Source organism: Colius striatus, chromosome 6 (assembly GCF_028858725.1).
Source record: "Colius striatus isolate bColStr4 chromosome 6, bColStr4.1.hap1, whole genome shotgun sequence".
In the NCBI taxonomy this organism is placed as follows: domain Eukaryota; kingdom Metazoa; phylum Chordata; class Aves; order Coliiformes; family Coliidae; genus Colius; species Colius striatus.
The window spans coordinates 1,658,297-1,684,362 of record NC_084764.1 but is presented as its reverse complement, the minus strand read 5'-3'; the positions used below and the strand labels follow the sequence as shown (position 1 = coordinate 1,684,362).

Here is a 26,066-nt window from a genome sequence, read left to right as displayed (position 1 = left end):
GAAGGGACCTTTAGAGATCCTTCAGTCCAACTCTTTCCCATTAATGTGTATGGAGGAGCGAGGCAAGAAAAGATACCAGATGAAGAGTTCAGGATTGGGAATGCTCCTGTCTCCAACACAGATGATGTGTAAGCAACAAAGGTGCTTTCTGCATGCCATCATGCCAGGAAGGGCTCGCTTTCATGTGCAAGGCTGTGGCTCAGCCTGCTGTGGTACAGCCTGGGTTAGCTGTTGGTGTCAGCTGTCCACAGCCAGCAGAAAGGGAATAGATGCCTCCTCTGCCAGCCTGAACAGAGGAGAGAGAGGAGGAAGGAGAGCAGAATGGAGCTTCTCTGAGCAGTGATGTCAAAGTTCCTAGGAAAGCCTTTGGCCAGTTGGATAGCACATGATTGATTCCTGGCAGCTTTCACAGAGGTGAGACAAAACCTAGCACTTATTATCTGAGAGTAGCAAGCAGTTAGTGTGGTGGCAATAGGCATGTGACTAATGAGCAGCTTTTCTCTTTTTAAGTGAATGTGACAGTGTGTGCACACATGAGTATGTGTAGGGATACACTCCACAATTAGTAGATGAGGAGGGTGCTTTTTCTTCTTCTTTGAAGCAGTGTTTTTGGCATCCTGCTTCTCAGCTGCAGTTAAAACAGTCATTGAGATCCGTTTGAGTAGACGTGTGCTGCAAACCAAAGAGGAAAGCATCATTAGCAAGTTGCTGTTCAAAGGCAATATGCCAAATTAGGGAAGCAGACCCAAAAATTCCATCTTGCACGTTATGCAGGAGGTGGGTTTTGTGAGGAAAAAAAGTGTAAATGGCCTGGGCAAGACTTGTGGGTGAGTTCTGTGTGAGAGCTGTGACACGGTGCGATGTGCTTTGTGTCCTCCAAACACAGCAGTGACTGTGTTGGAAACAAAGATGTGAGGCATGGAAGGATGAGCATGCACTCTGCAAAACGTTAGGGATGCTGAAGTGCTTGGACAACACGATTCAGGAGACATCACTGCCCAGGGAAGGATCTGGCTGCTGAGTGGCTGAATAGGGAGGAAGGGAGAGACAAAGCAGGGCTGTGTGGAAGCAGGGGCAGCCAGGGCACAGGCATGCTGTGAGCAGTGGGGCACAGGGCTGCAGGAATGCCCTGCAGTGCTAAAGATCTCCTCATTCTGTGTGTCATGGGAACTGCAGATGATCTCTGGCAACCCGAGTGACTGTTAAACAGGGAGTTGCTCGGTGCCTGGTTGTGAAAGGCTCTTCAGGCTGCTTCACTCACCAGCCTTCGAGGAGGATTCTTGTCAGCAGGTGGGCAAGGACGTGTCATTCTGCCTCTTGTGGCTGGGCTACTGGGTAGGATTGCAACAGCTGAGTGGATTCTCTGAAGTCAATAAGCAAGGAGCTACCAAAGGTAGTCCATAATAGCAAAAAGGAGTGGGTTTAGTTTCACAGAACATAACTCATGTTTAGAAATCTGCTTATTAGTGCCAAAGGAGGAGGATGTGCAAGGTGTTTTCTTAGATGCTATTCATGCTCTGCACGTAAAACAATACAAAAAGGGGTTGGGGAGGGTGGTTGAGTCTGTAAATGTCCTGCCAGGCAGATATGTGTTGGTGCTGAACAGCATGGGAGCAGAGGTTTGTATAGAAATGTCAAACTCTTCCCTTCTTTTTGTGTTGCTGCAGTTATTGTCTCTTGTTCTGGATCACATGAAGAAAACTCTGCTTCTCCAAATGCACCTCAGAAGCTCTCCAGGACAGAAAATAAGATGGTTTCATTACACCAGCCTTCAAAACCAGGTACTATGTGTCCTCTTCCTCACATCCTCCTCACTTCTGCTTCCCAATCTAGGTGCAAGAGACACACTGACAGTCACAAAGACCCTTTAGCAGAAAGCTGTGCCACGGGGTGTTTGACTGGAACGGAGCAATGACTCAGAAAGGCCAGAGCACCCTGAAGTGAATCCCTTACTTCCTTGTTAAGGAAAGAAGAGAAATGTCCATCAGCACAGTGAAAATCACCAGGATTGGTGTTGGGAGTTCTTGAAAGAGAAGCTAATTAGTGGGGCTGCTTTCCAGCAGCTATAGAGGAAGCTTCCATTCTTGGTACCTAATGAAGTCAGTTGGGTGATTTTTCAATGGGAATCTACATTTTCAAGGCACTGTAAAAACACATTGAGCTGGGCAAAATGCACGTGAGGTGGGATTGAATTTGACCTTGCAGGATAGGTGTAGCAAACACTGCCCTTCATCAGTGCTTCAGACAATGAGCCAGTTGTTGTCAGTGGTGTGGAAAGTTGGCAGCTGAAGTGATACCTTTTCATTTAGTGAAATAGTTACAGAATGGTTGAGGTTGGAATGGACCTCGTGAGGTCATCTAGTCCCACCTTGCCCAAGGTCAAGTAGAGTCAGCTAGAGCAGCTTGCTCATGACCGTGTCCAGATAGCTTTTGGATGTCTCCACATATGGAGGCTGCACAACTTCTATGGGCAACCTGTTGTCTCTTATGGTAGAAAAAGTGTGTTCTTGTGTCCAGACTGAGTGCTTTTGTTTATTAATTTTTGCCCATTGCCTCTTGTTCTGTCAGTGGATGCTGCTAAGAAATGTTTGGCTACCTCTTCATTTCCTCCCATCAGGTGTTGTGTGCATCTGAGAAAATCCTCCTGAGCCTTCTCTTCTGCAGGCTGAACAGTCCCAGCTCTCTCAGCCTCCCCTCTTAGGAGAGGTGATCCAGTCAGTCATCTCTGTGGACTTATGCTGGACTTGTTCCAGTCAGTCCATATCTTTCATGGATGGGGGAGCCCAGAGCCAGGCACAGAGCTCTAGGCGTGGTCTCATGGGTGCTGAGCAGAGAGGGAGGATCTGTTGCCAGAAAGCACAGAGGCCTCTTCTCACTGGATTTCAACAACTTCCCTGATCTACTTCAGACTCTTTTTGCAGGCATTCAGATCCTCCAAGGCCTCAGGTTGTGGCAGAAAGGTTTTATACAGCTTGGACAGTGTGGGAATTAGGAGCTTTTGGTTGAAGGAACAAGGAAGCTCTGTTGCTTGAGCTCTCAGTTCATTCTCTTGCACTGTCATGCTGTTGAGAGAGATGTTGCTTTCTGTGATTTATGACCAGCTAGGCTTCTACCTGATATAAGTATTACTGGGGCTGACAGTGCATCTGTGGGCAGTGGGTTAACCTGTCAGACTGTCATCAATTCCAAACAGCACAGCAGATCTGGATCAGGGCTCTGCTTTGTCTCACAGCCACGGAGTTTCTGAGCCACTGAGATCCCTAAAGCTGTTTTACTGGATCATCCAACCATAGCCTGAAGCTCTGCACAGATGATCTAGCTCGAGCAGAGCCAGGAGAGTGGCTGGTGTCCTTCCTGTGCCCTGCTGGAAGCTGGCACTGGATATACACACACAGTTCATCTGCTTGTGGCTTCCATTTAAAAATGATGGGCTGAACGGTGCAGTGGAGCTTTGCTGAGCTGTGTGGGTTTGATGAGGTGGGCTGGGAAGCTATTCAGGTGTTTGGCCCAGGTGGTAGGCTGAGAGACAGTGACAGAGGTGAGCAGGCCAGAGAGGGCTGGGGAGCACACAGGGGAACTAGGTCTGTCTTTAAGCTGGTGTTCACAGCCTGCACTGAGCCAGGTGATGTGCAGCTCTGCAGCATCTGTGTTCCTCTGGCCTCTGCAGGCTGGGTGGTGCAAAGCAAAATGTAGTTACAGTTCACTTTGAAAACGAGGAGGGCTTGTCTGCTTTGGCTGCTGCTCCCAGAAGATGCATCTCCCCTTTCCCTGAGAGGTTAGTTGAAGTGTGGCCAGTCTTCTGGAGGCTCTTATGGTTTTATTTCCACCCCACCTGTGTTGCCTGTGCAAGTCCTTGTTATATGCCTGACCTTAACTCTGACCTTGATAGCTGTCTTGTCTTCCCTACCAAAGGGATAACACTGTGCCACTCACATCTGCAATGTCCAAAGACCTTCTGAACATCAGGATCCCAAGGATGAATGTTGAGTCTCTTGTAATCTCCCCTATGGCCTGGGGGCCCTCTAGTTATTACTGTAATATTATTATTACTACTGAAAATAAATACCATGCAAGTTAATATCAGCCTGCCATGTCTGTTCAGCCCTACTGTGTGTGGGAGAGCTTTGTGCAGCTCGCATCCCTTCAGGGAGTTTGTGTTAGGTTGATGAGAGAGCAGTGAATTGCTTCTTGTCTGGTTTCTAACGTGCTGATTATGAAAAATCCTGGCCAGGCCGATGGAGTGTTCTCAGTCTCTGGAGTTCAAGGGATGTTCTGGTCTGTCCTGCTGCAGGAAGAAAGCAAAACTCATTAAAAAATAAGGAAATATGTAAAGCTTGTGCTGCTCAGCTGTTGTGCTTGAGGCCATGTCAAGCTCTTTTTATTGCTGAGAGAGGTTTGACCTTAAGGTTTGTTTTGTTTCTCTCTGCCAACATGCTCAGTCAGTACAGTCTCTATAGCCTTGCTGCACTGGGTATTATTCAGGGTTACACACATGGGCCAGACCTCTGTAAGTTATATATACCTGCTGTAACTTATATGGACCTGTATATATTATATAACCTGCTGTATATTCGCTGCTAATAGCAGCAGGAGGATGCTGGTTCACACCTGCAGGGTTGTTTTACATCCTGGCATGTTCCTTCAGCCGCCTTGGTACAGACTCTTGTTATTGCACAAGACAAACTTTATCCCCTTTAACTCCTCCATGTCTGGGGAATGGCAGCCCCCACACACTGCACACCTGCCCCTCACGTGCCTGCATCACCCCTGGGGGTGATGACACTGGGGAAGCCTCAATGAAAGCTTTGCTTTCTCCTGACAGAGCTCTCGTGTCTCCTGGGCTCGAGCTGTTCGTGGGGGACGTCTACAGACAGCTCTGGGAAACCCGACTGGGTGATGTCTTCAGCTGGTGTCCTGGTGTCTCAGGAGAGACAGCAGCTGCCTCTGGAAAACAGTTCCTCCCACGGAGACGTTGAAGGTAGGCAGAGTCACAGTTGCCTTGGAACGGGCTGGTAACGGTGCCAGGGGGCTCAGCACTCGGGCACGTGTCCTGCCCTGTGCTGGCTCTGGTGCACAACCTGTCAGTGCCCAAGAGTCACTAAGAGCCAGATAATGTATGTCCACTGCCTGCCTTGTGTATGCATGTACTCCATAAACAGCCAGTGCCTTGACGTACCCGTTTGTGTCTCCCTGTTTTAGGATAAGCTGGTTTTGGTTACAGAGTCTGGACTTGGGAAACTCAACCTTTCACAAGCCAAGCCTGGCTCCACGTGCCTAGTGTCTGACTTGCTTTTGGCTTTTGTTTTGTTGCCTGTGTCTTCACTCTGCTTTGTTTGGATTTTCCTCTTCTCATTCCTTCTAGCATTTCTTATTTCCCTCTCTTTTGCTTCATTCTCCTTTCTCTGCTCCCTGATAGTTGCCTTTGGTTTGATGCAGTCTTCTCCTCATGATTGATTTATCCAAACTCCTTATCCCTTTTCCTCTTGTTATCTCTCTTCCATCCACACACTGTGTGTCTATCCTTTTGGTTTTTTTGTATTTCTTTTCTCACAGGAGACATTTTCCTCCTGAACACCAGTAGGATCCCAGATAGATGTGAGTTCAGCCTGCATAGCCCCATCCTGCCTGGGAGCTTGGACTCTTGCTTGCTGGAACTGGCCATATGTTCACAAGATGCTGTTCCTCTCCTCCAGAGGTTCACAGCTGAAATCAGATATGTGGAGACAAACAGAAAGATGATGCTTTCTCTGAGAGTTGCCCATGAGGAAGATGCTGGGTAAGACAATCACTTTGCAGCTGTTCAGCCTTTGAATTGCAGGGTAGGGTGCAGTCCCTCTGGGCCACTGCTTGGTCCGTGTCTTCTCCTTTCTTGAGATGACTGCTGCTGTTACAGCAGCAAAGGAAGGCAGAGCTGCCAGGACTGTAGCATGCAGCTTTGTGACAGGATCTGTGGCAGACCCAGGTTTTGTGTGTCCCCTTTGCAATGAACACACTTGCTTTAGGATTCACTCTTCGTCCTTCACATTTGGGAGGGTCAAGAGTGGTCGAGTCTCTCTCTGATGCTGGGAGTATAGCTGTAAAATGCACTCAGCCCAAAGGCTGCCTTGGCTGTGGGAATGGTGTCTCTTAAGTATTCAAGAGGTCCTAAAAAGGGTCCCATTTCTAATTTTGAGGCAGGGTTAAGTTCACCTCTTCTATCATTTCCCTCTCTGTCTGCTGACTTCAGGAGCATTGTCTTCTGCTTCATCCGTGTAGAGTTCAGGGAGGGTGAAAACAGAAGCTAGAGGTGAGGACAAAAAACACAAAGTGCAGCAGCCCTGGATCTTGTCCTGCATTCTCTTTGCTCTTCTCAGCCTTTTACAGTTTCATCCCTGTGTGCAGGAGAAATGGGCAAAGGGGATAAATCCCAACAGGAAAAGGAGAGAAGTCCACGTGGCGTTTGATTTTTGCCACGTTCCTTGTGCTTGATTTTCCTTTGCTTCAATCTGCCTTGTAAGAGCCTGGGTCAGACAAACAACAGAGCTTTGCATTTCCATCACCTGACTGACTCCCATGGAGAACTGAAGCAATAGATCCCAGTTCTTGTTTTCTTTGAGTTCCCTGGCACTCCCCAGGCTGCCATGGAGATCTGCAGCCAACACTCCTGGTCAGCCAAAGACAGCAGGGTTGGACTAAAAAAAGGATTGCTTTTCTTTCAGATCCCTCTCTCTCTTCTGCTTGTAGCTATTGCTCACTGCCTTCCTGCCTATTCCTTCCCCTCCTTCTTGCCAGTGTCACAGGGAATCTGTTGTGTTTTCTGGGATCAGTTTCTAATGTCCTTTTTCACCTACAACTTGCTGCTTTGAGTAATTAAGAAGCCTCTGCAACTGCAGGCACAGCTCTACTCTCCTGCAGACAATACCCTTTTGACAGAGCCGGGTGGCCAGAGCAGGCTTTGGTTTCAACCACTGCAGCATCTCTGGGATGGATCATGGATGCTGTTCAGCAGCCTCTTTGAGCACTGTGAGACAGCTGCATGTGAAGCCAAGCCTATCATCTCTCTGAAAGTGATGGCATTTAGTTTTACTTGGAGTTGGCTTCACTAAAAGTTAACATAGGCACTGATACTGCTTTTTCTTAGTGAGCAATTGAAGCACTGGTAAGCTCAGAGGGTATCAATGGTCTAAAGATGGAAAGTGACTGAGTCCTGTTTTAAATCAAGATATCAAGGAGGGATAGGAGAGAGACAAACCAGAGTTGGGAACCATGTTAGATCAAACAACCCTTCCTTGTCTCCTCCTCCTGAAGTTTTTCCTGCTTTCCAGGGGCTTTCTACGTGCAGTGAGCTTTTCTGTGTTAACCAAACACTGGTGCACAATATAGCCTAGAACAAAGAGGACCATGAGCAAATGGCTTTGAGATAGATGCCTGTGTGTAGTACACAGCTGATAAATCCTACCAAGGGGTTGTCTTGAGATTGGAGTAGAAACTTAGATATAGAATAAAGGTTAGGTGGCACTTTTTCAGTCAGAAAATCCTGGTTCAGCCCCTTTTGTCACTCCTCCCTTCCAGAATCAAGCTGTACTTGATGACAATCCCAGCTGCACCAGACCACTTCAGTGAATTCAGTGAAATCTTCTCCTGATAGTGTTTCCTTCTACACATTTCCCAAAAGCTTAGATACATGCCATGCATGAGAGAAAGTCTCTGCCCTGTCCACCTCACTAGCTCTTAGGATTTTTCATTAAATTGGTGAGTTTCAAGCTGCCACTCATTTTTTTCCACACATTTTCCTTAGTGAAAGAACAAAGAAGCAGATGGACCTTCAGGCACCACGTCCTCTGCACAGGCAGGGCCAAGTCTCAGTGTTTATTGGTGTATTCCACACCTATAAGGTGTGAGTGTTAGGAGTTAGTACCATTAGAGGGGGAGCCACTGAGGGACAAAGGTGTCTCAAATCTGTGAAGTTATATTTCAGGTTACCTCAGTAGAGCTCAAATGTTGTTTTGCTTGCAAGTCCAAACCTTCTTCATCTGGCATCAGGCTCAGAAAGCTGTCCTCGCTTTCTCAGGGTTAGTCCCAGCGCTTGTTCAGGTCACATCTAACACCCTTTTTACTCTTTTCTTTATCCCACCTTTTCCTTCTTATCACATAGACCCAGAACCAGTCACAGCTGAAGATCCTCCCCAGTCCTGTGTGCTTTGTTTTGAATGGTTTCATGTGCTCGTGTGTGTTGCTCACAGTTATCTCAGTGTTGTCAGCCAAAGCTGTTTCAAGAAGCAGCTAGTTTCTTTCAACTCCAAGTTCTCCAGTGATCATATATCAGCATCCCCTGCAGCAGGAATCGCCTCTTCCCTTTCTGTGATCACTTAAGCCAAATTGATTCTGTTCTGTTTTCTCTTTTCTGATCTTTTGAGGTCCCTTCCAGCCCTTAAGATTCTGTGTGACCCTTCCTGAAATACTGCCCATGATACTCTTGGTAGGTCAGAAAGCCAAAAGCTCATGTGCACAGGTGGCTTTTCAGCTGGCCAAGCTCACAAAACAACCTTTGCTTAGCTTTTGGTGCCTTCTCCCCTTTTCTGAGGGGTGGTGATGCTAAAGTGCCCTGATAGCTTCCAGGATGCTTGAATCTTCCTGGCTTTGACACTTCTACTAATGTGATTGGTTTTATCCACAAAGTTTATTTAGCTTCTGCTATTGTACAAGGAAACCTTGGCTAAGCTGAAAGCCTAGAAACACGTGTGGCCATTTGGGTTTCATTGGTTAGATGTCCAGCTACATGAGACTTGGAAAGAGGGTAGTCTGTGGGTGTCCTCAGAAGGCATCTAGTATGTGCTGGCAACAGTGAGCACAGCCATTTCAACTGAGAAATGCAGCTAGTAAAGGAGCAGCTGTCCAGGCACAGCCCTGCAATGCTGACCTGGGAGGCTGAGTTACTTCCCCTGTGCTTGTGTTGCAGTTGCACCCAAAAGAACGCTGGGTCAAATAAGAACCCTCTAACTGGCTGGTGGAGGCAGGAGAGGTAGGCATGTGTGCTGGCTTCTCATCTCTGTCAGGTCTAATGGCTACACCTGGGTGTTTGTGAAGACTTGCAGGGAACAACTACCTGTATGTGGAAAAGGAATGTAAAGCTCTGTAGTTTGTGGTGTAGGCACTGAGCCAAGAGGCGTTCAGCATCCATCCCTTTGTGCAACAAACACTGCAGGAAGGGTTGCAGCTTCACTGAATGCTTCACTCTTGACAAAGGAATTGATGCTCTTGGTATTAAAAGTCTTTCTTAAAGATGAGCTCCTGGTGTTGGATGTGCAAAGGCACGACACAGGGAGGGAGAGGTGGGGAGGGGAATGAAAACTCGCTCAGCAGAGGAGGTTGAGAGGATAGGGAGAAGCCGAAAGTACAAAGCAAAGGTTGAAATGACAGGTTTGCAGGATGAGTCTTGAATTCCCTTGCCTGAAGCATCAGGTTGCTTGCAACCCCTCTGCAAATTCTGTCAGACTCTGGTAGCCCTTCCACACATACACACACATTGTAACATCTCTGCTTAGAACAAGGGTGATATTACCTCATTGCTTGAGGTCTGGTTTGACATAAAATCAATAGTAAAAGTGTTGCTAAGCTTGGTTTGTCTGGAAGCCTGCTGCAATGATCCATCTTGTGCTGGATGGACAATGGGCTTCGTTCCTGATTCCATTAAGGAAATTAAATTGGCTGTGACTGGGCTGTGTTTGAGCAGTGGAAGCAAGCAGGGGGTGATCACTGACAGCATCAGAGGTCTTGCTGCAGTTTCATCTTGAGAGAGAGGCTTTCTCTGAGGGGGAATACCTTGATGATGAGGAGACTCCACTCACACAAGGCAGTGTGGGCAGTGCAGAGCTACTTGTCGTTTCTGTGGTCTCTGCATGCCTGCCAGCTTTTGCTGTGGTGTTACAAATGGAGTCCCATTGCAGTACTGGAGGTATCTCAGTGCAGAACCAGGCTGTTTCATGGGAGCTTAGGGCTCTGACCAGGAAGAGCTCTCAGTTTACACAGGTAGTGCTTTAAGATGCTGACCCTGCTTTTCTACCAGCTGCCACGGTTCTCCCAGCAGAGATGCACAAAGAGACAGTTTCTCAGCTGGGATGGTTCACAGGTTGGTTTATTGACTTAGATCACCAGTGGTTTTCACTTGCTTTGATACAGCAGCCTATAAATGGCAAGTTCCAAAGTGGCTGGCTCGTAAACCACGTGGGATTAAGGTGCAGCAACTGACCTAGTCGCTGTTTCCAGCTGTGAGGCTGCGTGCCAGCACTCAGGGGTATGGTGACACTGGTGACACTGTGATGTCTCAGCTGTGGGGTGGGTTGTAAGTTGATGGAGGTACCATGTCTCAGTGCTTGGAAGGTCTTTTTAATTCAAAACATTGAAAGACTGTCCTTCCCTTCGGTGGCACATTGAACCCAGCTGATTGATCTTTGTGGCCAGTGGGATGCAATGGACTGATGAGCAAAGCTGTGTCATATAGCAGAAATTATTCAGCTCTGGGTCAGTGCTGAGTGGTCCTGGATGTTGTGCTGCAGTGCAGTGGGGAATACATTTATAAGTGTATTTGCAAGGTGTATTTTGAAGTACTGGCCATTCCTGAAGCTGCACTGCAACACAGCATGGCAGTAAAGCAGCTGTTCCCTTTTGTGGGGTGGTAGGCTTGGTGTAGTTGTTTTCAGGGCTGGCTATAAGCTGAATTAAATGATATGAATATGATATGATAGGACAAGGAATGGGAGAAATAGGGTCATCTTGATAAGAGGAGCTCAACTTCAGATGAGTTTAGGGTATCTGTGGGGGTTTATGTGTGTGTGCAATGGTGAAAGTGGAAGATGGGGGAGCATCATAGAAAGAATAGTAAGAAACTCTCACCAGGAAAAGGTATGTAGTTGTTTTGTGGAGGGAAGAATTAGGTAGCTAATCAGTGGCCAGCAAAAGGGTGAGAAAAAGCCTAAAGTTGCTTTGAAGTTTTGTTTCCAAGTTACAAATTGGATGGTCTGTGATGTCCACATTGTGTCCAGCACAGATGTGTTGTCTGTGTGTTGCCTTCTAACGTGTCTCATGAGCAGGGCAAGAGCTAGATGATCAGTTCATGGCAGCTGAAGGCATTTCCCAAATGGAAAAGTAATACTAGGAGCAGAGCCTGAGGAACACATCCTAATACTGTGTCCTGGTCTCCTTATCACTCCCCTGACAGTGACTCAGTCACTTGGGCAGGGTGCCCCTGGCAACACGAGCAGCGTTTGTCTGTGTCTGCTGCTCCCTTCAGAAGAGAGCTTAGAGCAGGGGTGCCTTTGTCACTAATGTTGCTACAGCCCCTTTTACAAGGTAATACCATATAGTTCTAACTGTACTCCCCATTGTGTTGTTAACATGAGGTAGAATAAGCAGATTTGAACGACTCTGTTCCTTCCTGGCCCCTGGGTACCCTGACTGCCATCAACCCCTCTGAGGGACGTGCTTGGAACACTCTCAGTTGGTTTTTCTCTCCAGCTTTCCATGCCCAACAGCCACCTTTAACATCAGAGTGCACAGGAGCATCTGTCTTCCTGGGAACTGCCACACGTGGGAAACCTTTAGGGGCTATGGCAGTTGTGCAGTGGGATGGACACTGCCAGAGCAAGCTGGGATTGCCAGGACACCTCTTCTTCCTTTTGCTTTGTGGGTGCACTCCAGCTTGTTAAGGTGGGAGATTAGATAACACTCAGAGAAAGATTCTCACCCTTACACAACCAAGAAACATTCAGGGCCAGGCATTTACTTCCAGAAAATACAATGTCAGTGTTAGCCTGAGGAGATCAGAGACTTGGACCTACACAAACCAGCAGGTCCAATGTCAGTGTTACCCTGAGGGGATCCAGAGCCTTGCAAGAGCAAACAAAATGCAACCATCTATGTGCAAGGGAGACATGGAGAGGGTGTGCCCAAAGCTGATGGTAATTTAAGCCCCATTTTAACTTCAGAATCATTAGAAATGGTTGGATCTTTCCACCATTAGCAATAGGATCTGCAGCAAAGACAACTGAATGTGAGCCTGTGAGGCTGGGCATCCCTGTTTTAAACCTCTATTTGTGACACTGGAGTTTACTTTCTTCAGTCTGTTCCTCATGGGGATTGCTTCTGTTGGGTACAGCACAGAACCTTTATGCTAGAGACTCCAGTGTGCTGTGTTTATGGCTGATAGCTCTTTGTTATCTTCTAGGATGAAATGGAAACACCTAATGGCCCAGATTGGCCGAATAGAAAGACCTTTTAAGATCACCTTGCTGTATTCAAACTGTGGAGCACAAGAGGTTGGGGTACTGGCAGTGGGCTCCTTGCAACTCAGGAACTGCTTTCATGGTATGTTGCAACACAGTCAGGTTTGGAGTAACCAAATGCAGTGAGGAAAGAGAGCAGCATCCTCACCAAGACTGAGGAGTGTAATCAGGACGTTGGTCAGGTGGGGTTTACATGCAAGTTGAGTCTCCTCTGGGATTTGTGGCAGTGCCAAGGGTCCCACTGGCACGTGTTTTGTGTGTGTGCATGCATGGGCACGTGTTCCAGAGGCAGGCTTCAAGCTCAGAATTACAGGATTGATGTCAATGGTCTTGTCTGCTCTTCAGCTTTGCCTTGCTTGATCTCTGAGAAAACAACAGGGCTTATGTGGCATCCAGCAACAGGGATGGGAAAAAAACAGTCTTTGCCTATTTTAGCATTTAAAATTATTCTTTCTTCAACAATTAAGGCCAAAAGACTACCCTGTGTCACCAAACCTCATGCCATGCTGGGGCTTCTGAATCCAGAACGAAGCACTGATCTGCACTCAATGGGGTCTGTGTGCTGCTGCCAGCCTGAGAAAGTCTGCCTGAAATGCAATTAATTGCAAGTAATTCTTTTCTGCAAAGCTCTGGGTGCTCAGCCCAGAAATCCTCAGTTTTACCTGGCACTTGCAGCCCTGTTGTGAGTGTCATACAGACCATCCTCAGGAGCTGTGCAGAGCCTTGCTAATGTCATTTAGGTTTCTTGGAAGCACAAGAGTGTGGAGGCACAGGCAGCCTGCAGCTTGGAGACATGATAATCTTCCCTTCCTGCTTCCCTTGCCTTAATTTAATGCTCTTGCCTCTGTTTTGCAGACACTGTAGAAATAGGTTGGAGAGCAATACAAAAAGCTTCAAATGTAAGAGAAAGCTGGTTACAGAACTGTTTCATAACATGCCATGAGGCTGGCTTTGCCTAGACATTTAACTGTATTGCAGTCATTCATATTTGAACTGAACACGTTATCTTTTTGATGTGATGGGTTTTTGACAGCCATGGGGTTTTGAGGGCATGCACCCAGCCTAAAGCACTGTGTTCAATGCTCAGTCCCCAAATAAGCTGAAGCACGTGCCCAGCACAACACGGGGCCATGGCAGAATCCTTTCTCAGCCCGTGTAGCTGCATTGCTGCTGAGGTGGCCTTTCTTCTGGAATTGCCTCCCTAACTTTTGCATTTCTTTCCAGAGCAGTAACAATCCCAGTGGAGCTGCTGTGCAGAGCTCTGTTAGAGGGGAGCAGGTCCAGAAGAGACCCACAGAAACCTTCAGGTCCATAACAGCCCCTTGTGCACACACACATCCCTGGGACAGGCTGAGCTCATGAAGAGCCGTGCTTTTGGGGAATACCACACTTAAAAATTGTGCTCATCTGCTTGCTTGGAACCTGTGCAGTCAGACAAATGCTCCTGGAGTGTAGCTGATGAGACTAGAGAAGGGGCACAAGTAAAGTTCCTGCACAGTGGCGCTGGGAGGCTGCAGCTCGAGGGCTGTGTCCAGAGTTGGGCAGAGGGACACTGAGGGGCTGGGGCTGGAGCACAGGTCTGATGAGGAGCTGCTGAGGGAACTGGGGATGTTCAGCCTGGAGAAGAGGAAGCTGAGGGGAGACCTGATCAGGTCTCTACCTGACAGGTTGTAGTGAGGTGGGGGTCGATCTCTCCTCCTCAGTAATAAATGATAGGACAAGAGGAATTGGTCTTGTTGCACCAGGGGGAGTTTAGATGGGAGACAGGAAGAACTTTGTCCCTGAGAGGGTGGTTAGACACTGTCCCAGGCTGCCCAGGGACTGGGGGAGTCTCCATCCTTGGAGATATTGAAAAGACCCGTAGGTGAGGTGCTGAGAGACGTGATGTAACGATGGGCTTGGCAGTGGGAGGTTAGTGGTTGGAACTGATGATCTTAAATGTCTTTTCCAAGTTAAATGATTCTAAAACATAAAATCTTACGTGTATGGAGGCTCACGGGGAGGCAGGTGCCTTTGCAGGCTGGATGCCTCAGAGCTGGCACCAAAGTCTGTCAGCAGCACGAGTGTTAGTTAAGCCTGAGCCACAGTAGGAGAGAGCAACACGTCAGGACTGGAACTGAGTGGGCTCCTTTCTCCTTTTTTCCCTTTAGATAAAGAAAACCAAGATCTTTCTATATATGACAAAGGCTCCACTTTCCCCTGCCTGGCTGGAGGCTGTGTCAGCCACCTGCAGATCTGTGAGTTCGTCAGCGATTGCCCTGCCAAGGCGTGGGAAGGAGGGAGGTGTGGTGAGTATGTGGCCTGGCGCTTCTCACACCCTTCTCACACTTCTTCACTCTCTGGAGGGTATGGATTTGAGGGGTTTTGGCTTTGGTTTGTTTAAGTGTTGCAGTAAGGAGTTCAGGGACTTGCCTCTCAGAGTTGCTGTTACTTCAGAGAAAGGCAAACCCTTTGTTTACTTGTCTGCAGCTGGGTGAGAAGTTCCTCCTGGACCCAAGGTCAGAACCTCTCTTCAGAGGAAGGTGCTGATCAATTTTCTAGTGCCAGCCACCAGCAGAGTCATACATTTGTCCCTTTAAGATCCCAGTTCAGAGTTCTTCTTTGGACATCACAGCAGAGAACCCCCCTGACTCAGCATATGTGGTGCTAAGCAGCATCATTTAGTTTTGTTGCACCAATCTGATTGGCCTTCCTTTAGTGGAGACATGGAATCTCTGGGATGCCTCCAGTGTCACTTGCAGCAAAGCCTTTACAGACACAGAGCAGTGACCTGCCATTCTTTAGCTCGTGGGAGCTGCATTTGGTACAGTAGCTAGAGCAGAACTGCAGGCTCTCAGGGAGCTCCAGAAGCAAAATGTTTCTGGTGGTGACTCTGGAAACAAACAAATGACACCTATTGATATTTTGACATTGAAAACCTGTGTAGCACAAGTTGGGAAGCTTAAACAACCACAATGAGTTGACTTTTGCTGCTGGTTATGTTCCTCCATAGTCAAGTTCCTCCTGTTTTCCTGCTTTGTCTTGTTTTCCATTGTAGATGGCCTCCCAGAGGGCTCACATTGCTCTTTTGAAGAAGGTCCATGTGGCTGGACACTGAATGCAACTGCAGCATTTCCTTGGTCTATTCGGGGCTTTACTGACATGATTCAAGATGATTCAGTTGTGGGATCTACTTTGCAAGCCACAGGGGGTAAGTTCCTCACAGTTCTCCCTCACTCTCACTGGCTATATGTGTGTGTGTGTGGATAACTTCCTTGAACCTGGGAGTTTTTCAGTTGGTTTCAAGTCTTTGGCATGGTTGCCAAGTGACCTTCAGCATCAATTCTCTGTAACAGCTTCAAATGTGACTAAAATCCACTTTTGAACCCAACACCTTTAATATGAATCAACTCCTGCAACAAAGTTAACACACAACTATTGGAAGCTGGACTTCTCCTTCACTTTGAAACAATGACATCATGGATTTACTTTATATATATATATATATATATATATACATACTTCTTCCCTCCTTCCTCCTCCAAGCCATGGAGTTGCAGAGTGCTTCAGCAGCAATACCATAGCTGCAGCTTCACCAAGTTAAAACTGCCCAACAGAACTAGGCAGCCTGTAGTTACCAAATCCTTTGGAGACCCTTGCCAGCCTCTGCCAATGGGTTAGGAAGAGCATCACATGTAAAAGCACGTCTCAAGACCAAGTGATCATCCACACTCTGTGCCACAGAATCCCAGACTTAAACAGACAGATAATTCCCAGGACGTGGTAAGTAAGGAGGAGGGAGCCCAGACCCTGACATGGCCAGGTTGAAAGTCAGAAGAGTTGGCACAGGTGGGTCTTGCCTTACCATTACCTGTCAAAATGAAGGGTGTCCATAGGAGTGTCTTCTTTGTCTCTTGAGAGCTTATATAAACTGCCCTTGGGAGCAAAGACTACAGAGAAGGTCTTTCAGCCCAGTGTTTGCCTCAGTAAGAGTGATTGATGCTAGTGGTGGAAGAATTGGTGCACATCAGGAGTTCACTGTTGTTGTGAGCCCCTGTATGGGGAGGTGCTTGAGTGATGTCTGAGGTTTGTGGACTCGTGTTCAGGATTTGGGCTGCTGACTTTTGTGCTGCTGAAACCTACCAGAGTGCTCATTGCATCCTCACCACTAGATGTGTGACCCGTGCTTGTCATCTTTCTTGCACTGTGCCTCAGCACAAGGCTATTACATGATTTCAAGAAAGTATATATTAAGAAAAAGAAGGTAAAACATCCTCTTTCCTTTTCTGATGGAGTTTTGTGCTCACAGGACACGTCCTCTACCTGCGAGCAGCCAGCCATCGGGCGAGCGGTACGGCTGAGGCTCACAGCACCAGCTTGCCAGCCACTATTGCCACTGAAGACTACCAGGTATATCACTGCCTTAGCACCCTTGTGCAGCTAACTACCAGGCTGTAGGCACTGTTTGCACAGTTAGCTCATTGTCCTGAGCCTCTGTCAAACACTGGGAAGCAGAGAGTTGGCTACACTGCCTAGCCAGTTGCTTGTTGGAAACTAGAAAGGAGAAGTGAGGTGTGTCCCCAGCCAGTGAAATTCCCCAAAGCACCACCCAGCCATCCTCTGAGGTACCCCCAGCACCTGAATGGTGTGGATTGCCTTGGTTTGCAGGGGTGGGAGCTGGCTGGCTGGGCTCTTGAGCCGCTCAGTGTACCTGCTGCTGAGGCTTCTCTTCCTAAGTCCTGCAACGCTTTCATAGGAGTTAACAAACTTGACGAGTTCACTGAGAACACAAGTGTGGAATCAGTGGGCATGAAGGTTTTCCTGGAACTGATGAAAGCAAGAAACTCCTGTTCACAGCCTTCAGGAGTTTCAAAAGGGGGAGGCAACGTGGCATGGATAAAGTCACATAACCTGCCTGCAGCAAAGAGGAAGGGGAGCTCTGAGATCACAGAATCTCAAGGGCTGGAAGGGACCTCAAAAGATCATCTAGTCCTGGAATTAAACATATTGAACAACATTGTACTCTTAAAAAATTAAGCTGCAGGTTTGAGCTGGCCTGCAGCCTTGCTGGGGAAAACAGAAAGCTTTGGTGCCTCCTAATTAGGGCTGGCAAAGGAAACAGTGCAGGTGCCAAAACCAGTCTCAACGTTTCGAGTTGTTTATAAATGCAGGTCAGGTTTGCCAGGTAGTTCCAGCAAAATGAAATATGCTTGGAGCCAGGCTCACAAAACCAGGGGGAGGAGAAATGGTGAGTGCTGGCTGTGGTGTGCAGGTCACAGGGGATCTGGACCCGTTCTCTCCTCCCCTGGCAGGGATCTGAACTCACATTTGAGGAGCAAGTGACTTCCCCTGGCTGTTCTTTGCAGCATGTGTCTGCTGCCTTTGTGCTGGTGCTGACTGCGAGACAAAGAGCAGGGATGGAAGCAGCAGTTCTCTCTTGCTCTCTGTCACAGGGGAAGTGATTGCTCTCAAGAGAAGTGAGATATTCATTGGCCTGGTGGTCAGGTTACTCTCCTGTCGTGTAGGGATGCTGTGGTCCAGATACTGCCTTGTGACTTGGAGCAAGCACATGGGTTGAGGTTTCTGGCCTCTAGAGACAGCCCAAGCCCTTGTCTTAAGGGCGTTTGGGGCAGGGCAGCTCTCCCCTTGGAGTGCTTTTGTGCCTTATGTAGAGCCTGGGTGGAGAGTGAGACATCACCACAGCACATTAACCTGGGTGGTTACAGTGGGAACCCTTAAGGGATTTAAACTGTGGTTCAGACCCTTGCATAGAAGTGTTTAAGCTGGTGAGAGCGTGGAAGAGGAGTGCAGTTGGGATTGGTTTTCTGCCATAACCTGACTCTAGTGGTTTAATGATGAAGCAGTTCTGTGTCCCTTTGCTTTACTACTTTTCACCCCTGAAGAAGCTGATAAGGAAACCAGAGCTTTGTCAGCCAGAGGGTGTCTGAGGCCATGGATACTGGCATCAGTGCTAGGAGAAGAGCTGCCCAAGAGGAGTGTGAGTCAGGATCTCCACCTAGAGAATGCTGTGCTAGGAGCAGTGATGACTCACACACACACGGAGTGGGGGCTGCAAGATTAAACAGTTTGACCCAGGACCAAAAGTTTGGTGCCTCAAATCCCCAGGGAGGGGATAAGTGAGTACCTTGCCCTTTTCAGTCACAATACACCACTCTTTCTTTCTTCTTCCTCTGTTACAGATCCAGTTCTCAGTGCATGTTTTTGGCAGTTACAATGGTACTGTCTCCCTCTCTGTCAGGGAACAGATAAAGGGAGCTCCACTCACCCTGCTGCTGTGGGAGAGGGCAGGGAGCTGGAGTGACCACTGGTTTCTCATCACCATACCAATGCCAGTGCTTCAGAACCGGTAAGAGCTCCACCAGCAGCGTCCAGGCTTATCCCTAGAGCTTCAGCAGGTTTTCACTGCCTTTGCTGTGAAGCATTGCTGCCACTCCTGCCTTCTTCCAGAGCCACCTCTGCTGAAAGGGTGCTGCAGTTGCCCATGCTGAGTCAGCAGTGTGTGTGCACAGCCTGGGCAGCTGGAGACCACTCACTGCCACAACAGTGTCGGGAAAAGCCCGTTGGCCAACTCAGCCTTGCACCAAAGATGGTCTCAGAGTCCATACAGTGAATATTATCAGTGGGAAATATCTGCCTAGCCTTGGCAGTAAGTGATGCCTCAGAACATTGTGCTGGGATAGGTCTGTGTGCTGTCAGTGCATTTAACACCCTTGTCTGACACAGCCTGGAGCCCTGTGGGTGAGCATCTGTTTCGTTCTGCATGTGTAAATCATGACCAGGCAGTTTGTCCAGAAATAGCTCTTTTCCCCAGGCACTTTCCAGTGGCCCTAACCAGAGTCCTGGGGGCTCTTCAGAAGTATTTAACACCTTCTAACTCCTCTGATAGTTGTCCCTTGTGCTTTTCCCCTGGAGCCTGTGACTTCCAGATCAGCCTGAAGTGAAAGGGACTTTATGTGTAGGAGGGAATGGTCAGCAAGAGGCCTTGGGGAGGGCTGAGTGCTGTAACACCACATACTATAGTGTCTGAAGGACTTGAGTGTTTAGGCAAGATGGGAGGAAGAGGATAGGTCATGCCTGTGTGTGTTGGAACTCTCAGGTAGTTCTGGTTTGTTTCACTCCATGTCACCTTTTTGCATGCCATTTAAAAGTGATGTGGCACAACAGTGACAATCCCTGGCACTGTCCAATGCAGTGAGCAGACCTGGGCCATCTGAGCAAGCCACATCACTGACAGAAGCAGTGAACAGCCATTCCCTGCACTGGTCTGTGACAGAAGCAGAAGCACCACACACTTTGCTGGAAGGTGCTGCAGCTATTTGCCCCAAGTGAGGAAACACAGGTCTTTATGATCCCAGGACTCAGGCTCCATCCCAGGGCTCTTCCCTTGTTCCTCCTGTGTTCTGCTCCCCCTGTGCTGCCTCTCATGCTTCTGTGAGCACTCAGTGCCTCTCTTCTTTGTTTTCATGCCCTTGGTCTCTCTCCTCCTGCCAAGCTCCCATTTGTTAACCCATTTTATCTGTCTCATACTTCCAGTTGTCATTTCCCTCTCTGAACTCCTCCCTGCTTCTGGTTTCCATTTCTCTTCCAGCAGGTGCTATGTCTCTGCACATTGCTTTTTAAAGTGAAGTCTGACTCCCTTCCCTTCACTTCCATTCTCTTCTCCTGAGTGCTGTTCTTTCAGTGGTCCCACACCTACAGTAAAGGTTTGTTCCAGGCTTCCTGTTTGACTGCCTATTTGTTTCTCTCCATACATCCCCAACACAGCAAGTCCAAGCTCCTTTGCTGTAAAGTTCCCAGGGAGCATCCCAGCCTATCCAAGATGCCACCTTGTTCTCTCTGGATTTAGTCTAGGCAGCTTCTTTTGCTCTTGTTTGGCCAAGATCAGCAAAAGAAAGAAGGGCTGAGGAAGAAAAGTGTGTTCATTAGTTTGGAAGGGCAATTCATTTAGTTGAAGTGAGACCTGACACAGCACTGCCATGGAAAACACCGTTTAGCCTCAGACTTGAAGATGCCCAGGGAGGAGGAGAGTGCAGGACTCTCATTCTGCCAGGGGTGGGAGTGCCAGGGGCAGAGGCATCTAACTAAAATGTGAATAGATTCTCACTCCTGTCGTGTGACTGTCTTGCTCACACATTTTAGGTCCCGCTTCCAACACCTGGTAGCACAAAGCACTTGAACACCTGGTAAAACTGGTTGCCTTGTCCTCAGCTGGCAACCTCCCTTGCTTTAAGGTTGGGGAAGCTGCAAGCAGCTGTAAAGAGATGCATATGGTGAACGTTGCTGTACAGTCTTGCTACAGTGTGGGATGACTGTCCTGTGTATTTGTGAGTGCTGGCAGCTCTCCCTGGGGATGCAGACTCCAGCAGTGCTGTACTTGGGAAATGCTGTAGCACAGAGTTTGTGCTGGCATGTCGTTGTCCTGTATCCTCAGTCTTCAGGAAACTCCTGTCCTGTTGCTGTGTTAGGGAGCTGTGTCTTTCCCTGGCTCCTTGAAGGGATGCTAGCCAGCAGCAAAGTGGGCAGGAGGGGACAGATCACACAAGGAGAAGGGCTAGATGTGAATCACAACACAAACAGTTGCTGTGGCAGGACGTGAAGGGCTCAGTGGGGCCACAGAGAGGCGCCTTATGGATGGGAGGAGGAGACCATAGAGGGGATCTATAAATACTGACTGATGTACAAGCTCTGAAAGTGCAGAAGTATTGCTGAGCCTGCTAATAAACAGGCAGGTTTGTGCAGGAAGGGGATCTAATGGCAGATTTCCCCACTCTCTCTGTAACTGGATAGTGGTCACTCAAAAGACCTTTGGTTTGCACTTGCTGCTCCAACCTACTCGCTGAGAGCTCAGCTCCTGTAGGCATGACAGCTTCCATCTGAGCACAAAGGACTGCTCTTCACTTGGCCTGAAAGCAGCTGATTCCCAAGGATTTTGAGGCAGCTGTGTGCCACTGTATTAATGGTGCATTCAGACCAGCAATTGACTGGTGGGTGGAATACACACACCTCCATGAGTGCCACTGGTTTGAGACGTGTGTGCTCCTGGGCTGAGTGATTAATGTGTTTGGCAGGTCAGTGCTTCATGTCTCATAAATCACCAGTGAGCTTCAGCAGGAGAGCTCCTCTCCATATGCTGTTAATGAGCTCTGAATGGACTGGTCACCAGGCACTTGTTTGTTTCTGAAATGTGATGAAGATGAGTCCAGCCCTACCCATTAGGAGGAGACCCCTCGGTGCATTTGCTTCCTTTGTGAATGGCAGTGCACAGGGGAGCTGACAGCCGCCCAGGTAAGCAGCTAAACACCTGGGCACGGTGCAAATAGGTGAGACAGGGCAGCAAGTGAACACTTCAGGGGTTTCTGGCTGAAATGTAAAGTGTCCTGACCTTCAGCCCAAATAAACTCATGACACCTTGTTGAGTTACACTGGCTGAGGATCAGGCCCGAGCCTCCTGTCTGTTTGGATGATGCTGTGCTGTCCAGTTTTGATTCTGGCTGTCTCTTTGGGCATGGAAAGGAGATTCTTGTTCCCTTTCCCTTTTGCACGTGTCTAATTCCCTGTTTGTAGCAACTGAATACACATGGTTGTTAGTGAGGGACACTTGTGTTGATGCAGATAGCAGGGGCAGCAGGGTTCTCATGCTTGTCACCCAAGGAGTGTGGCGTGATGTGCATGCTGGTTGGTTCTTACCAACTGTTGGTGTGTGGGTAAGGTTTCCAGCAATCCCTTCTCAAGCTCAGCAGGGCTTGTCTGGAGGAAACATTCTCAAGAGTCATGATCAAGAGTCTCTGAGAAGGGAATGGTGTATTTTTAGGTATCTTTTCCCCCTGCCCCTTTGTCTCTCTTCTCTAAAACCTCTGTCTTATTGCAAAGGTTTCAACTGCAACTCCTGGCAACCTGGGGCTGGAATTCCCAAGCTGACATTGCTGTTGACAACATCACCTTTGGCCTGGGCTGCTTCCCTGACGGTGAGTGCCACGTGTTGCAGGATGCCCTAAAGGACTGGAGCAGCAGCAGCAGCAGCAGCAGCAGATCCACACACGCCCTGTGCTCCCCACAGACTGTGTCAGCCTTTACAGCGTGATGCCATGGTTAAGGCTGCAAGTACAGTGTGTCAGAGTCTCCTAGTGCTCTTCTTTTCTCTAAGCTGGGTTATCTTGGATCACATAGTTGGGACTGTCTGTGTGACTTGGCAAGGATCACTTGAGCTATTGCTTAGCCCCTGAGTGAGGATTACATCACAGTGCTCTCCAGCAGTCCCTGCTGACCTCTGCACCCTGCCAATCGATGGCTGGAGGGAATTTGTTGAAATCAAAGGGGAAAGTCACTGTATTTTAGTGGAGGAGAAGAAGAAAATGGAGGGGTAAAGTGACTCTGTGCCAGTAGAGTTTAGATTATTGCAACAAGTTTGTTTTACCCTGCAAGGAGATGAATCAGCTGCCACTGCCAGATGTATCACAGACATGCTTCCCTTTGCTTCACTGCTCTGAAGGACTGATGACAGTGTATTCCACTGAAAAATGGAGCCAGTGCTCCTCCTTAGCAAGAGTTGTATTTTCTTCACAGGCAAGTGGAAAGAGGCTGGGTACTTGAACCACTTGTAATTGTTGTAAACTGCCTTCCTTTTGTCCCTGGAGGAAAGACCTGTGTGCTGTGTTGTAAAGGAATATGCAGCACTTGAATTGTGACCTCTGTTCCAGGTAAACCATGCATCAGTGGTTCTGTGCCACTCTGTGTGTGTCAGCACACCCAGTGTGTCAGCCTTTAGGGTAATGAGTGTCCCTGCAGGGGCTAGCTCTAGCCCAACGTGCAGAAGGCTTGTGTCAAAACATAGATGGTGTTAAAAGCCTGTCAACAAAAGCCCCTTTTCCCTCCCACCTTTATCTGATTCAGTCTCCTCTTTCTGTGGGCACTGAAACCACCCTTCCATAAAATGCTGAGCATGCACGTTCGCATTTGAAGTAAGGAGGAAGAGCTGCCCCTTGATGCAATGTCATTCGTTGACTCCAGCTCCTTACCCACCCCCAACTCCCTCACACTTTGGGGACCCCCCCATGCCAGCCTTTGGAAGGCACTGGAGGCAGTGATTCCATGCTGGAGTTGACTGCCCTCCAGGTTACCTGTAGCCATTTTGCTGGCTCTGGGGCAGGGATGTGGGGTGTCAGTGCCACTGCAGCAATGTTACCAGAGTGTGCCCATTACACTGCCTCCTCCTTTTCCCTTGGTATGAATCGCAGTGATGTCTCAGAGCAGCTGGCACTTAAACCTCCTGAAGGTCTGACCCAGACACATGTGGCTCATGCACAGAAGTGGAGAAGGAGCTTCTCAGAAGCTTTGCACTTCCCTGTCCCTTGAATCCTCTTTGCAAATGGATGTTTTCTCACCTCTGAAAGCAACCCCCTTGCCTTTGTCTTCTCATGCCTTTAATCCAGTTAGGCTGCAGAGAAGCCCAGCAGCTCTGCTGTGCTTTCAGTAATGAAATGATTCCTCCCTGGCAAGGAGAGGTTTCAGATGTCAGAGATGGAGCCAATTAGGATGTAAGCAGTGACTCCTTTGCGTGAGGGCAGCAGGAAGGATGTGTGGCAGCAAGGGAGAACCTGCTGCTTGCTAGGATGCAAACGTTATTTAATCCATCCATTTCAATGCTCTACAAAGCCCAGTGCAGAGTCTGAAAGCACTGGTTGGCTCTGTGCAAGCTGGGAAAGGAGGTGAGGTTTTTCCATACACCTCCAAACTGAGAGGAAAGCTTCAGTGAGATTTGGGAGGAAAACAAGCAGGTAGTGAGGACAGCTCAAGGGGCATCAGTAAAGACAAAAGCCCAACAGACTGTTCTTGGGATGGCAGCTCCTGGACAGCAGATGGATGCTTTACCTGTGAGAAAGGTGAGATGAAACCACTTTCTGGTTCATGCAGTCACTTGGTGTGGGAGGGTGTCACAGGCTGAATGATGTGGGTCTGCTTCATTGACAGTCTCATTGCTGCCAGGGAATGGGGGGGGAGGCTCAAACCTCACCCCTGCCTCGTTTTTGCTCATTTAAGGAGGCACTGTCGAGAAATGCAACAGATCAGCCAAAGGGATGGGCAAAGGGGGAAGGTGATGCAGCTTCCTCACTCTCTGTCCCACTCCAGGGCAAGTTGGAGATACTTCCAGGAATACCCCAGCCGACTTCAGTAAGGTGGGAACTCTGAGGAGCCCATGCACACTATGAGGATCCTGTGGGGCCTTAATCCTGGCCACAGGACCACTGCACCTCTTTTTCCTCACAGTCTCAGAGATAGAGAAGGCTCTGGCTGCAGGAGATGCCCTGTTGTTCCCCTTTACACCTTCCTCTGTCCCTTTGCAGTGTGGAAATCAACAGCATTAGCTAAATTCCAGAGAAATGAGTCCTGTACTCACGTGTTTTTCTGATTATAGGTGTGCTTTAGTATGAGTTTTGTCCCCTTCCATTCACTTGCAGTCAACACACTGGCTGTCAGGGGAGGAAGGGGAGGTTAGAATAGACTGGGGCACTGACACCTGGATCTCAGGGCTAGACAATGTTTGTGGAAAGTGGCACCTTCTAAAATCACGTGTGTCAGTGCAGAAAATATCAGCTGCTAAGAGCTGATGGCTCCTGTGGGCAGGGTGAGATGCTCAGCCTGTGTTGCAGCTCATCTGCTGCTGAGCACAGGGGAGACAGAACCTTTACTCCAGCACGTGAGGCTTTGAGACTGTTTGGAGAAGGAGGAAAGACTGTTTGGAAATGAGGCATTGCCTTTGTATACTCAGTTGGGATGCTGCAAAAAGAATCCTTGCAGGCACACAGGCTGACTCTCTGTTTGAGAGAGATGTCCATTCCTTCACTCTGGCAAACACAACCAGGCTTCTTGTACGTCCCTAAGTGTCTGAAGCTGTTGTGAGCTTTGGGATTGGGAGCAGCACAAGCCTGGGGAGACCAAGTGTCTTTTTTGGCTGTGGATTGTCTTTTTCTTTTGGTTTTCCTTCTTGTCTTTGATGCAGTTCATTTGTCTGGGGTTAATTTCATTTCTCACTGGCTCGACAACTTCATCCATTGAAGTTCTGCCTCAGTATGAAGAGAGTGTGTTGGTACAAAGCTCCCTTTTACTTCCATCCATCAATGTGCTTTCAGGCAGACCTGGGGGGAATTTTCTCAGGAGTAAAAGCTCAGCAAGGTCTCCACGCTTCAATTAGTGATGTGGCCTTTGTGACACAGCTAACAAGGGTGTTAATTGCTGCTGTTTAGAGCAGTGCCTTTGAGGCAGAGATAATTGTCCTGCTGGATGAGTGAGTCTCTTTAGAATACGGCATCAAACAGCTGTTAGAGTCTCACAACTGGAGCACACTGCAATATCTGTCATGTTTTGCAACTGGTGGGAAGTGTTGAGCATTGAATTAACTGAGGGCTCTTTAAATGGAAGGAGATCTCTCCTTTTTCCTGCCGAGCTTCTCCAGTCAGAGCAGATGAAAGTGGGCAGTTTAACTATGGAAACAGGATGCTTAAGGCAAGGAGTCAGTTAGCAGGTTTTGGCTGTTGATGCGTTCAGATGCTTTGGATTAGCAGCTGCTTTCCAAGTCCCTCCTCTCAGAGAAAGGGCTGATGTTAAAAACCTACTTCAGTGGTCAGAAACCACTGAGTTGCTCTGTGGTTTTGGGAGGTTTGTCAGAGATCTATGGCTTGTGTCAAGGGTGTGCTGCAGCTTCTGAACTGTCTGTTGCTGAGACACGTGATTTTATTTAGTATTCCATTCTCTAAGGAAGGTCTGAGGTGTTAAAAGTTGGTAGCTGAGAGGGCAGCAGTCTGTTAGGCT

The 26,066-nt window shown here is 48.4% G+C and overlaps 1 protein-coding gene across 1 annotated transcript in view; it reads left to right on the top strand.

The window, feature by feature from the left end:
* The window catches only part of LTK (leukocyte receptor tyrosine kinase), a 73,974-nt gene that overhangs the window by 25,230 nt on the left and 22,678 nt on the right, over positions 1-26,066 (top strand). The window contains exons 2-10 of the mRNA XM_061998115.1: positions 1,668-1,781; positions 4,823-4,978; positions 5,554-5,776; positions 12,203-12,342; positions 14,411-14,548; positions 15,298-15,450; positions 16,549-16,649; positions 18,440-18,606; positions 22,131-22,225. Coding sequence (XP_061854099.1) covers positions 1,668-1,781; positions 4,823-4,978; positions 5,554-5,776; positions 12,203-12,342; positions 14,411-14,548; positions 15,298-15,450; positions 16,549-16,649; positions 18,440-18,606; positions 22,131-22,225 — 1,287 coding nt within the window. The remainder of the gene's footprint in view (positions 1-1,667; positions 1,782-4,822; positions 4,979-5,553; positions 5,777-12,202; positions 12,343-14,410; positions 14,549-15,297; positions 15,451-16,548; positions 16,650-18,439; positions 18,607-22,130; positions 22,226-26,066) is intronic.